A 14,749-nucleotide genomic window follows, 5' to 3' on the forward strand; every position below is an offset into this window, starting at 1 on the left:
GCAGCAACCATTGAAATTCTGATTAAAGCTGCAGCATACTACAGAAATAAAGGATGAAGAGCAAAAGGGGCATTAAGTAAGCAACCCACCATCATTTTGCAAAGGTATAAGAAATTTATGCAGAGATACTCCTATGTTTCAAACATTAGTTTTGAAAAAATCCCTTAAAAACTCCAGAGGTTACTGAGCAGCTAGAATTAGCTTGTATTGCAACGTCTTCTCCCTGTATATTGTCTGTTCTGAGTAAATATCTACACGTAGAGGTTTGTTTTTCATTTTTAATTCCTACCTTTTATACCTTTCAAATATATAAATAGTATTAACAGATATATTACATTGCCTGGTGTAGTAAACAGAAAGTAACTTTCGAAGTGATATTGCATGAGGTCTTTGTCAAGGTTACATGAAAAGCCCATGTGAAAAAAGGAAGAAAAAAACCCAGAAGCCTTGTTGGTATGGTTATGATTGCGGTTTGAACAGGCGTCTGAAATCAATCCAGCTGCAAGAGTAGCAAAGGTGAGGTCTTGTCTTGGAAATCATTGCACGGAAGTGAAAAGTAAATGCTACTTGGTGTCTCTTTTGACATGATGCCTCAGAACGGGTGGACGCTATAGTAGATTGCAGCTTTAGTGCTCATGCCATTGAAGAGTCAGTCAGTATTAGCTCTGCTTTATGTAACGTAGCTGCTAGCTAGGTCGATGCGAAACCCTTCGGCAAGGAGGTGGGTGCGTGTGAAGGGCCTCGCACGCCTGCGGCCCCCGCGGCAGGGCGGCCGGACAGCGCCCGCGCCTCGGGCACCACGCACTGGAGGTGGGCTGCAGCCTGGGGACCCGCAGCTGAAAACACTTCATTTCACTGGCACAAAACGCGCAACACGGAGGAAGCCCAGCTAAAACAGAAACACGGGGGAGGCTGGCGAGAAGGGTGAACTGGAAGTCAGCAACGCAAACCCTCGGTCTGTCAGCAGTGTACCTGGACGGGATTGTTGGGATTGTGGTATTTCGTGTCCCAATGTAACTTTACACTTGTGTGTGTGTGTGTGTGTGTTTCACCTCAGTATAAACAAAAAGCAACAACAAGAAGGAAGCTTATAAATTTTAAGATCTGAAACAGAGAACAGGTAAATAAAATCCACAGTAAAATGTGGTTCATAGTATGAATTCCATACATCAAATCTCAACACATCATCTTTCTTCTCTTTCTATAAAGACCTCGTTAACAGACAAGTCTTCTATGCACTGAATTTCAGTTTTAGTCATTCTGAATCCCATGAAACTTCATCTGTTCACTACGGAAAGGACTGTCTAGAGAGTGGAACATGCTGTATCCTTTTAAGTGTGCATTGTGTTTAAAGTACTTTAACTTACTAGTTTTCTTTTTAAGGTGCCCTGATTTGTTTTTCCATTTTCTCTCTTTTTTTCCTCTTTTCTTTTTTTGGCAGTGTTGATTTACGTCTTTAAATACATACCTCAAAAATTACCCATCAAGTTGCCAGATAGGAAGCCATATAATAATGAAAAAAAAAAAAAAAATCAGGGATAAACATAGAAAATAAATAGGAATTCAAAAATAGTCACCACACCCTGAGAGCAGGCGGCAGTTTATCAAAAAGCCAAAGCAACTCATTGTGAAGTGGTTTTAATACATAAACAAGTCTCATCTTTAAAGAACTCATTTCACAGTCTATACTTTCAGGTTGTAAAGTTCCGTCCCATGCAATTTTAATATATATATATTTTATGTAAATATATATATATACACACAAAGTTGTAAATTTTCCTTCATTGATTTCATAGGACTTTTTCTTCCCATTTACTTGCTAGATGTCTCTTTCATAAGTGCAAGATTAATGAAGGCATAATCCTATGCGATTACAATGATTACTTCAGTCAAATGTAGGAAGTGTAACACTCGAGTGTCTGTGTCAAGGCGATGTCTGATCGGGCAATGCTGAATTCATTCGGTTTGCACATGGATCATGCGCAACAGAAACAAACAAACAAAAAGTAAAAAGAGAAAAAATTAAAAATAAAACCACAAAATCCTTGGATCGTTGTATTGCTTTCTGTGCTCCTATCTCACATTATCTCTGGTCGATGTCCGCTGGAGCCGCCTTGCTTTTGTCGGGGTTCTCCTCCTCAGGCTCAACTTTGTACATTTCCTCAGAGCCCTCCTCACTGTCGTTCTCCTCCGACTCCGTCAGCAGCTCCTCATCCTTGTACTCTGCCACGTCAACCACCGTTCCCAAATGCTCTTTTAGCTTCCCGTGGTGCTTTACGTGGTAACGTTGGTTCTGGAAGAATTTGATGATGGTATGTTTGGGGAGATCCAGCTGAGCAGAGAGGGTGTGGATGGCTTCCTGATCAGGGTAGAGACCCACATCATGGATAAAGCTTTGAAGGATACCTAGAGCTTCCAAGGAGATCTTGGTACGGGATCTTGGCTTTTTGGCACAACTGTCCTCAGCAGGTGGAGGAGGAGCCTCTTCTCTAGGTGGGGAATTCTCCTTCGCAGGCTGGGACTGCTGTCTGTGCAGCACCTACAAGATCAAACAGACACAGACTTCATGTACATGCTGACCCCCTCGGTGCTTGAGATAAGGGCACTTGTACAGGTTTTTACACAGGGTCTACTTTGTTTTGGTGAAGAAACATACTAATTAATATTCATTTTCCACTACCTTTCTCACCTGTAAGGCAGCTGCACCAATAGCTGTAGACTGAAAGGAGAAAGTGGTATAAAAAGCAAATGATGTAAAATAAATATAAAACCACAAAACAGATAAGAAATACAAAATGAAAGTAAAGAAAAGAAATATAAAATAACCAAAATAAAAATTAAGTCAAAGGGTATTACAGACTCGCGGTCATGATGACTGGCCAGCTGTCCCATCTCAGACAAGTAATTCTCTCGCTTTGCTCCTCTTCTCCCCCCTCCTCCTTTCCTCTCGTCTTTTTAGGCTAGAGACTCTCACTGTTTCTACAAGATGCCAAGTAGCACAAAGGCCTAGTCACACGTGGGATTGTCAGGTGCTACTTTATCATGAATAATCATTTGGCAATAAAATCCATCACAGCTGCTTTATGGAAGAAAAAACCTAATAATAAAAGTGCAGAGATTTCCCTTCTATGAGGAGTGACATCGTAGTCAGTTCAGTTGCTTCACAGAGCTGGCTTTAATGTGTCTCTTAAACAGATTTCTCTGTATTACATCTGTATTAATTTCACTAGTTAAGGAGTTTTGAGTTCAAATAATTATAGCCCTCCATTCTGAGAAACCCTCTGGGCAAACACGCTTTTCAGTCTTGTAACAGATTTTCACCAGCAGTATCTCCTTTTCGGCAAGTTTAAAGAAAGCATATGTAGCTCTTAATCTTCCTAACAGCCACTTAAAATGACTAAGAAAGGGCCTTGTGCAGCCTTTATTCCAGGGGAAAAAATACCTGCTCTGAATTGTTAGAAATACAGAGGAGCTCCATGTGCTTTCTTTAAAACCAAATCTATACAAGAGAGATTAACGGCAAAAATCCCCTACAGGATTGAGGGCTGCATTTGCCCAGAGGTTTCTTCAGATGCAGGGAAATAATTATTAGAACTCAGTGCTACAGAGCTAACAAAATCAATATGGATAAATATTTCCTTCCACAAATAAGAGGGATTCCTGGCTCTTCACCCAAGAAAATGTCTTTGCTGCAAACTGTAACATCCAGAAAATCAACCCTACATTAAAGTTCTCTAAAGGGAAAAAAAAAAGGATAAATAATGGAAATGTGCTGAGAACTTGCACTGAATTTTACACACATACCGAGCCCCCAGTAAAACACTACACTAGTCAAGTTATTACTGCAAGAGGTAAGTCCACTGTGGAATATCAGCCTGTTCTGCAAATAAATAAAAAGGCTCTGTGCCGAAGAGCTCTATATTCATTTCCTTCATCAGATGTTGCTGTCACAGTAATTTATAACACCAGTGATCTCCAGTCACAGTTTTGGAAAAGCACATCAAATTCCCCAGCCGCTGCCCACTGCACACGTGTGGCCGAGGAGCCGAACGTGGAGGAAGTGTGGTGGGAAGGACGCGGCCTGCAGCCTGGCCAAGGGGTCACCTTCCTTCTGCTGCACGCCGCAGCAGGAGGCGGCACCCGGCTGGCGAGCAGGGCTACACCTCAGCTGCTGCTCAGCACTGGCTGCAGAGGCAGGACGTGGCCCCACATCCCCAGCGCCTCGGGGAGCAGCGGGCATGCGTGCAGGGCATGCACGTGTGGATACGCAGCTGCACGTCCTGCCGACTGCAGCACAGGGCACTGCCGCCACCGCCGATGCTCGTGACAGTGACGGAAAGCACCCGAACAAGGAGGCAGCTTCATGGCAGCTTCACACTGTCAGCTAAAAGCAGGTATTGCCACCGGTGACAGGCAGGGCTTGCCACGCTCCTGGCAAGAGCCGCTGGTGGGCAGAAGCACTGCAAATGTTTCTTGGTGCTGATAGATTCATTTTCATCTTAAGCACGTAAATACTCAGGGTGTCATAGACATGGAGCTAACCACGGAGCTGGGGGAAAGGAGAAACTCAAATAGAAATGACGGATATTCTGGTTTATGTTTTACTACATCTCTTGCAATAAAAGAGCATAATGTTCCAATGAACTGCATCATTCAGCTGCTCTTTGAGGATTTCTTTTTTGTCCATGGGTTGTTTTCGAAGAGAAAGACCAATGTTTCCAAATAGAGGGGTTACAGATGAGGGTCGGATCCATACCTCCATCAGCAGGGAGCAGCAAAGCCAGGATTGCTAACACGAGTTGAGGACCCAGCCCCATAAATTTGTCACAGAGCCCCTACCCACATTATCTTCCCTGTTGTGCCCTCTGGTCCAGTCCCCTGACACTGTAAGGGCCAGAGCAGCCAAAAAAAAGATTTAACACCACAAATAAACTGCCAGGGAATTTACAGACAGCGTCATATGAAAAGCCTCAAGAAGCATTGCTAATCAGAAGCTGAATTCAAGTAACAGCTAACAGAGATAAAAACACATCCAGAAAGAGTGCGAATTACTCAGTTCATTCTTGCTGGAGTTGGAAGTGGGCTTTTTTTCCCCTTTTCAGTTGACAAATAGCATGAGAAACGATCCAGCCTGAAAAATGTTACAAGACTTCCAATCAAATATAATGATGAAAAAAATCCAACAATACAGGATCAGCAGCAGTAAAATGTTTAATTTGAAGGAGATGAAGAGATGCCTACAGCATCTATAAAGCAATCAACCAAAGAGAGGGCTGAGAGCAGGAGGGAAAGAATAATTTTACTTAACCCTTTCTTTTCTGGAGTGACCTCTCCATCTTCTCCAGAAGAGAAAACTCATAACCCAGAGGTTATCAGTGTAAAATATTAGGAAGAGGTTGCATTTTATTTCATTTGCTGCTTTCCTAAGTAATACAAAACCCTGAAGCTACTCTTATAACAGATAAATCTCATTTCACTAACTTCTGGGGGCTTGCTCTGGATTTCTAGTGGCATTAACAAAGGATTTCAGCCACGCAACATTTTTCAGCGACACAACATTAACCTTATACAGAGAGATGGATAAATGCACAGAATTTCCTTCAGGTTTAGGCTATCACTTTTGTATTATGGGCTATTTAATTCAACAGAGCAAGCTTTTCTATGGGGAACAGATCAACTGTTGAGGTACACAATACAATATGAAATCTAAATTACCTTTTTGTTAAATATTTGCTTTAGACTACATTTGTAAAACACGCTGGTCAACTTGGGCCATTTCCTTACTTCATGTCAGGCTCTGCCCACAACAGTATCATAGAGGAAACTAACCATTTTTGGCAGTTCCAGGTTTTCAGATTTTGGGTCATTATTATGCTCTTAAATCTGCAGGTAAAATTTCCACTGCTGTGCACACCCTGCCATAACACTTCGGATTTTGGGTCAGTGCTGCTCTCCTGTACTGCAAAGGAGGAAACCCCACTGATCTTCCATGATGGCAGTACAGGCTGCAGCGCATTTTCCAGCACAGATAAACCCCCCCAAATGATGGTGTGACCTACCACAAAACACCACACGTATGGTGGGCTTCAGAGAGAAGGGATAAAAATGATAGCCACGCTCAGCTTTCCTTTTCCCAAGAAAAAGGGAAAAGGCACTGGGCTCGGAAGGGTGCACATCCTGGTGTAGGTGCCCCATGCCCACCTTTCCCACTGCCTTCTCCTTCCTCCGTGCCCTTCTCCAACACTCCCTGGCCACAGGTGGGGCAGCCTCCTCCAGAGCCACCACCATCTGGAGCTGACTTCCCTTCCCCTCCCTCCCTCCTCACCGACTTCCCATCTACTTTCAAATCAAATGTGAAGATATAGATTTCCTTCCATGCCCACAGGACTTGTTTTTTCCATCCCTTCAAGAGAATTCATTTTTAAACTCTACAGGCATGGCTGCCTTCTCAGCGTTTCAGAACAGAGCAGCTTTGGAAGATGCTGCTTTATGAAGGTTCATTCAGGTAGACTTTAACCTCACAGACAAACTCATTTTTTCAAACAAGTTAACCAGCCCTGGTAGAAAACTTGCAAGAAAACTAATATGATGGAAGTTGACTTTAAAAGATAAAGTGACTGGTCTTAAATCGCACTGTACTGAAATATGATTTGAAGGCCACAATGAAAACCAGCTGGAAGCCATGTGTAAAATATAATAGTACATGCCTACAGGGAAGGAAGTGAGATATTGAATGATTAAGTTTAGGAGAGTATATAATGTAGTGTATCATTACGGGAGTGATCAGGATTACTTGTAATATGCTAAGGGTTTGTGGTCTTTCTAAAATCCAAAGCCAAGAATTATTGGGGGGAAGGGATCACTGAACTGTTTTACATGTATCCGCTCCCCACGACTTGGGATGCTCCCGAAGGAGAAACCTGACTTCGGCAGACTGGGACAGCCACGTTCCCACAGAAAAGAGAGGTGAGCGAACCCAAACTGAATGATGAACGTCATGTAATTGCAGTCTGTGTCTGCACTGTATTTAATTTTGGCTGGATTCACTATCCCACTGATGTTTGTTTCCATTTCCACCCACTTTCTAGCTAGAACTAGACACGTGAAAATGGTGAGTCGCTAAGGGGAGTCAAGCCAGATGCTTAAGTGGGGTACACGCACACGCTTGGACAGCAACTGAAGGCAGGCACCGGCTGACAACACTTGCTCCGTGAAATGCCACCTTTTGTTGCCTGAACAGCCATTGCAGCAGATTAGAAACAGGAACTGCATTTCTATGGGAAAACCCCAAGCTCTTTTGTTTCCTAGTGTGTTTCTGCTCTTCCCTTTGCAAACAGGACTAGTCATGTGAGCTCCTTCCGACGGGTTTTGCTGAGATGATGAGGTGCCCCTTACTATGAGAAACACCAAAAATGTTACATTCTTGGAAGGCAAGTCTGTGCATTTGCAACAGAGACTGCCCTTGTTGAACAGATGCTGCCTTCCTCTGTGCACAGACAGAGCGAGACCAGCAGGTACCTCAAGTGGCATGTGCTGGCCCGTACCAATGCTCATAACCCAAACACACAAGGAAAATTTTAATGGATTGGCCTTCTCTTCACCAGGGGAGTTTTAAATTGGGTATTAGGAAAAATTTCTTCACTAGAAGGGTTAACAAGCACTGGAACAGGCTGCACAGGGAAGTGGTTGAGTCGCCATCCCTGGAGGTATTTAAAAGTCATGTAAATGTGGCACTTGGGGACATGGTTTAGTGGTGGACTTGGCAGTGTTAGGTTTATGGTTGGACTTAAAGGTCTTTTCCCACCTAAATGATTCTATGATTCTGTTCTCCACAGTGTGGATGGGTCTCACCTTTTAGCTTTCCTTCACATTTACATTGCTGTCATAGCCAGCCATAACACTGTATCACACCAAGAAATTTTATGCCAAAGAGACCAAGTTTTAAGCCTGCTTAAGGAGCCCAAAATAAAAGCCAGAGAGAATGCACACTATCTATTCAAACAAACAGCCTTACACTCCCTACCCCCAGTCTCTCCTTCTTCATATACAGAAATGTGCAAGGTGCTGCCATAAAGAGGCTTGCACCCTGACAGCCTCCCAGTCCGGGGCTTGCAGGGGTAAGAGCATTAATTAGACACAATCACTGTGCCAAGACACTTTACAGGTTTCCTTGGAATGTCTGTACAAGAAACCGTAGCAGAAGTTACAATTTGCACCTGTGTTCATTTCTTTCCTCTTAAAAATGTGGTTGTTAGACTAGTCTTTTTTTTTTTTTCCTTGCAAAAATACATTCATTTGGGTAAACACTGCACCACTAGTCGCAGCTCCAAATGAAGTATTTTCTTTGGGCTCATTCTCACAGTGGTGATTTCACACCTTGACACCATAAAGCTGTGTTAAAGACTGTGGTTTAGTTTCCTTGCTTTTCTTGGATTATACAGTATCCTAAGGTCAAAACTCAGGAAAATCCAAAACTGTTATTAAAAAAGAAAAAGTATCTATGAAGTGATGACAAATTGCAGACTACAGGTGTTAGATTACATTTTGACTCCAGGCAGGTTTAATATACTTCAGTTTCCTTTTACAATTGCCCTTAGCAGGTACTGTTATCGGTAAGGGATTTAAAAAAATATATGGTATTCAATAAAAGAAGACCGTGTCAAAAGAAATCAATATGAGCGTGCAAAATGGTAGGAAGTCTGACATGGATAAATATGTTCACTTTCACCTAACTTCAGACTGAGCTTCTTTTAATTTTGTAGCTCAAATGCTAGCTGCACATCCTGTGCATCTTCCAATGCAGCTCAGTAATTGCTTCACAAGAGTAAACACCATCATTAGAGATAATTATAATACATGTTTGTGATATGATGTACCCTGTCTCATGCAAGCCAGACCAAATCAGCCAACCAGAGCTGGTGGCTACAACAACTTGTAAACCAGCAGCCCTAGGTCCTACTCAGCTGCAAAGTCAAAGCAGTCACATCGTAAAAAATTCCCCCGAATATTCAGGGCTTCTCTATCACCCTTCATCTGCTACTGACCACCACTGGAGCCAGAATATTAGATCAGACCTAAACCTCTCAGCTCTGAGGTACGAGTCACTCTCTGAGCCACGCAAAAGGGGAGTCAGAGAGAACCGTGAGGAGAGAAACGAGTTCCACAGGGAACCCGAAGTCAAAGGCAAGTTTGGTTTCCAGGCTGGAATGTGAGCTGGTTGAAGTGATTCATTTCAACATCTTTGGAGCACACTCGCCACATGCTTCGCTTTGCTTTACAGCGGTTGCCTTGCTTAAGGGCAGGAAATAGGCAGTGATCTGAAAACATGGCAAGACACTGAACAAACACCCAGTCTCTGAAATAGTGGCCCCACACTGCAATTCTTCTCCAGGACCAAACTGTCAAAAGTGGTCAAAAAGGTAACAAAAAAAAACAGCAGGAAGAAAGAAATAATCAAAAAATAACTAAACTTTCAGTTGTGCATTGCTTTTGCCATCCTACGCAAAGTGATGAGCGTAAGCATTAGCAAAACACAATTAATCTTGACTTGAAGGCGGGGAGAAGGTATCGTGTCCATCCACCCCCCCAGCACACACTGCTCCCATTAATGCTAACAGGAGCTTAGCATGCATCAAAGAGTAAATACATCACAAAACATTTTTAAGAGCTATCATCACTGGAGATAAAATATAAATTACAGCCTGATTACACTGCGCTGCTAAGAGGCTACATGTGCAGCGTAGCTTGCAGTGACAACTGGAGATGACCAGATAACTTTTGGACAGGTCTAAGGTTACTGAAAAACATCTGTGTAGAGGACTTTTTCCTTGTCTTTGCTTTCCTTTCAAGAAGCCATGGCACTGCTGTCTGCACAGTTGTTTGAAGAATGTTTACAAATCAGCTTGACAAAGAGAAAAAAAAATTCTGCCATCACTTGACCACAATCATGATCTTATTCTTCAGTAATGCATGGTTTATTTCCCTTTCCTGATCTCTGTTAATAGACAGCACGTGCCTACACAATAGCCACTATTTTGTCTGTATAATGTTAAAAAAATAAATCACAAAACTCTGACAATGCAGAGCGGTGTCCCGGTGTTTCCTGGGGTAACTGTTCTCCCTTGAACGCTAACTCAACTCTTCCCACAAAAGCACAGGCACAACTTTCATTGCTGCGCAAGTGCCTGAGAACTGGCTGATTTTATGGGGTAGCATAAATGATCTCATGCTGATGAACGCTAGTGGATTAGCTCCGAATTTCCCATCTTGGGCTGGTTTAAGCCAGATTCTTAGGTTTACTGCATAGTAACTGTGGCCGGCAGTGGATATCCCTTTCTCGAATACCTAGCTGCAGCCTGGGAGGGTTGTCAACAACTACCATTCAACCCGCAGGTGGAGCCGGCACGTACCTACTGTATAAATATGCAACAGGCCAGACTCATTCCGGCTTCTGCTGGCACAAACCAGTGTGCTGGTGACAGAGGCCGATGCGGCAGGAAGCGTTGCACAACGCCACTGCAGACTCTCTCCTGAAGGCATCGGTGATGGATGGCTCCATTGTCTGGGGATGGGGCACGGCCAGCACAGCTGGCATGGGGGCTGGCTTGCTGCATCCCCCGGCAGGCAGGCAGGACTCTGCTGGCCTTGAAGAAGCCATGCAAGCCTCTCTTGCCTGTAACCTGCAGGAACAAGGCAGCCTACCCCTACAAGGGGAAAAGCAATAGCGCCATAAATGTTCGTGCTGCCCTTCTGCATGGTGATGCTAACTGGACTCCCACTCAAGTGGGAATTTCAACATCTGTGTGCACATCAAGGATCACAAAACCTTCCAGTTAACACTTACCTTCTTCAAAACGAGACCATGAGCTTTGTGGGCCTCTGACTTGCCTCTTCCATGCTTTCTCTTGCAGCCCTAGAAAGGCTCTCTGGGGTGCTATGGCATGCAGAGTCCTGCTTGGCAGTTTCCAAATAGAGCCTGAGCTTGGTTGTGGCTGGAAGGAAGGTCTGTCAAAGATTTTGGGCCGATTCTGAGTTTTCCCATCCCAACCCTGCTAATCCTAATGAGGAGCTGGCAGAATGCCACAGGAACTAAGGAAGCAACAAAAGGCTTTTTGGTTTGCTTTTCTGCAGACAAAATACTTCTGGTATCCTCTATATTTTCTTGTTTAACTAACACTACACATGTTCTCCTTTTCTTTCGAAAATTCAGAAGAGTATTTGTGGGCAGTGTGAGCAAGATCTTCCCTGAGAAGCCCCAACCTAGAGCCATGCTTAAGGTCAAGCTCTAAACCCCTAACTATGGTGGCATGAATGGCGCCACTATAATCATGTTGTTTTCCAGTCACTCAGATCAGGAGTAGGCACTGCATTATTTCAGGAAGGGTATGTTTGGATTAGACACTGGATTCGGGGGGGGTGGTGGTGGGGTAATTATTTGTCCCATCAAACTGTTTTAGGTCCTTACAGATGGCTATTTGGGGTTCCAGGAATACCCAACTGTACTGCTAATTTTTACAATGGGGGCAGTTAGAAGTCAGGAGAACCTGACTGTTATGGTTAGTGAAAATAGTAGATTTGTGCTGATAAAACACTACTCAGCATGTTTTTTGCTTTCTAGACGTAACCACCAATGCACTTAATAACAGGACTTGAGCAAACTATACTGTGTGAATCAAACACATAAAAGTATAAATAATCCTTTTTTTAGAAAGCAAGTCTTAAAAAGTGCATTATAATCAACTACCATGGTAAAAAGCAAAATATCCAGCATTACCACACACGCAACTGGCATAATGTGCTTTATTATACCCTTAGCTTGAAAATGGGTAAATAAAAATCAAATGGCCAAAGTACAGTCTCCCTCACAGATTAGGGCACTGAGGACAGGAGGCCTCAGAGAATTAGATCTGAAATCCTTTGTTTTCCTCATTACTCTCTGGAAAAGGTGGGCATGTCTGGAAAACCAAGGAAGTTATGCTGGTGTTACTGCTCTCCGTGTCTCACTGCTGTGACCTGTACCTATTTTACAGATTCTGGATGCTGGAAGAAAAAGGCTTTATAGAAAGTAAACAGCACCTGCAGTTTATATTCACAGTACTAGAAAATATTCAGGTTGGGGAAAAAAGGGTTCTTTTTTAATAAAATGGTTTAATATATGGCCAGGGAGGCAGTATTAGGACAAAGCAGAGGATGCCACTATTATGGCCCTGGGATCCATCCCTGGCTTTGCCGCTGCCTGCTGCAGGGAGCTCTGTGGGCCGCTCAGTCTGTGGCTGGCTACACACACATAATCGCAGGGGTGAGCTCACATGTAACACAAGCCTGCAGCTAGTGTAGGTCTGTGTGCAAGGGACCCCAGGCTTTTGCTAGAAATGCAAAACACCGTTCTTTGCTTCATTAAGATTAGAACTGTGGGGCATTTTTCAGTCAAAAATCTTTCTTTTGGTCAAAAATGTCATCTGAGTGACATCAAAGTATTGCCTAAATAAATTCTACTTTGCCAAGCTGTTTGCCTGGGGCGTCAAGGGGGGGGCGGATAGTCTGACAAAGTTCAAGAAGTTGTTTAGGCATTTTTCATTTAGGCATATTCTGGTTGCTTTTATTCAGAACAACTTTTGCTCTTCAAATCCTTCCCATTTTTCTTTAAAGCATGATGTTGCTCTAAACTGCCACAAACCTTTTTTTTTAACTGAAAAAAATAATTTAAAAAGCATCAACATTTTTTTTTCTTTCAGTATTTCAGAAATGTCAGCAACCCCTTAAACTCAGCTCAAGCACTTCTATAGCTCCAGGGTATACCACCCAAGGAACAGAAGCTCATAGCCATCTATCTACCCACCTAAGTCCTTCACCATCATATTTACAAAGGGTTGTACTGATGGGAGCTCTGAAAGAATGAAATGTAATGCAGCTTATAAAAGGAGATGGATGTGAATCTTTCCTATCTCAAAATCCAATAAAGCTTATGATTTTTATTGCATGTGGGAGTCCTTTGGTCTATGTAATACTGATTAGCAGCTTGGCCAGTAAGTCTGATAAAACCAGAAAGTACTTTCGAATATATTCTGGCCAGACACACCTGGGAGTGAAGCGTGCGTGGTGCAGCTGATGGCCCCAGGGACACCCACGTACCTTGGGATTTCTTCCTTGGTTCTGTTCCATCTTGCCATGGTTTTATTCCATTCTCTCTAGAAAGAATGATGCCAAGCCTCTCTTATCCTTGAATCTTCCCAGAAAGGAGGCATCATCTCAAAACTATTCCCCCTCACCTTTCCAACACACATGAACCCGCAAAATATACAACCTGCTTCAGTCAGGGCTCCAGACTGGACTTTAATGGATCCCAAAAAGAGCAATTGTTGATCTCATTTACACAAGGGAACACCAGGAATAACATTACTCCAAGTCAGCAATGCTTCCCTGGTGCTAATCAGGCCATTAAAAAGGCATAGGCAGTTTGTTTGACGCAGAGGGACAAAGACAACCACAGAAATTAATCAAAACCAGGGAAAAATTAGAGATTAAAAGTAATAATACTCTTTTCAGCAAACCACAGTCTGAATGCATGATAAGTGGCTAAAAGACACAATCACTGCAAGATCTAGAGACAAAAAAATGTCTCCTGACTGAATGAAATGTAAATTAAACTCACTCTAGTACAGAAGCATTTCCTTCACAGGGCAGTACTCACTGCCATTGGGAAATCCAGACCCATTTGCTGCCACAGCTGACCCTCCCTGATCTCGCTTAAGGAAAACGCACATGCTCAAAGTCAACAGTTGGAGGGAAAGGAAGAAAAACCCAAACACGGCAGACTTGCTAGAAGAAATTTCCATGGAGGTTCCCTCTCCAAACAAGCAGATGGTTTCCAGTTAGCCAGGGTCAGGGACTGCCCGTGTGGTTTCCTGCCTGCTTGCCTTTGTAGCTTATCTAGATCTCATCAAGATACACAGTCCAAAAAAATTAGAATGGCTAAATACAGAAATTAGGGAAACTAAATACAAATGAGCCTTCATTTGCACTTGTGCAGACAAGCAGGGGAATCTGTGGCAGCGGGTGGGATGAATGCAGCGGTGCAGACGCCTCTGCCGGGGCAGCCACACTGGGCTGCAGCGCATCTCATCTGCAGAGGCCTGGTCAGGTCTTGTTAATGCCACGGTGCCTGCACAGACAACAAAGCCGTGCCTAACTCTATCCAAAACACTCTGGAAAACAGCTCTCAGCTGCTTTCAAAACACCCCTACCATCAGTTTACAACCCTGCCTGCTTTAGCTGTGCTACTTGCAAAGCTCCGGGCAGACACTGGCTCCTGCAATGCTGTCCATGGAAGCAAAGCAAAAATCCGACCAGGAATGTATGCACAATCTACCATATGGAAAGGGCATTCTCAAATTAAACCCTGAAACCCAGATGAGATCTGAGCGAAGGACAGTTTCACTTAAAGGAAATCTCTGAGGTCAACCAGCAATTAACTGAAAGGTTCTGATTGAATACGCTATTGACTGCGCTCACATCAGACAGCTTCCTGTTTATTATACCTTATGGGCTGTCTAGGTGCCAAGACATTAAACTGTCAATAATCTATTAATACTAAACAGCTCCTCCCCCCTTACTCCCCCATGCAAATACTCTTAGGCTAAGAAACTGCACTAAAAAGATGGAAATTTTTGAAGTGAGATGGAAATGAGCTTTTTAGGGTATTTCTTTGCTTAGTTCCAGCTGAAAGTACAGCAACATTCATAAACAATAT

General features: G+C 43.3%; 1 protein-coding gene across 2 annotated transcripts in view; it reads right to left on the bottom strand.

Moving 5' to 3' along the window:
* Positions 1-1,315: 1,315 nt before the first annotated feature.
* Positions 1,316-14,749, bottom strand: part of SATB2 (SATB homeobox 2) — a 131,718-nt gene continuing 118,284 nt past the window's right edge. For both annotated transcript variants that reach the window (XM_074872254.1, XM_074872255.1), the window contains exon 10: positions 1,316-2,539. In XM_074872254.1, the coding sequence (XP_074728355.1) occupies positions 2,084-2,539 (456 nt within the window). In that variant the 3' untranslated portion in view covers positions 1,316-2,083. The remainder of the gene's footprint in view (positions 2,540-14,749) is intronic.

The sequence above is a fragment of the Strix uralensis genome, chromosome 6 (assembly GCF_047716275.1).
Source record: "Strix uralensis isolate ZFMK-TIS-50842 chromosome 6, bStrUra1, whole genome shotgun sequence".
Taxonomy (NCBI): domain Eukaryota; kingdom Metazoa; phylum Chordata; class Aves; order Strigiformes; family Strigidae; genus Strix; species Strix uralensis.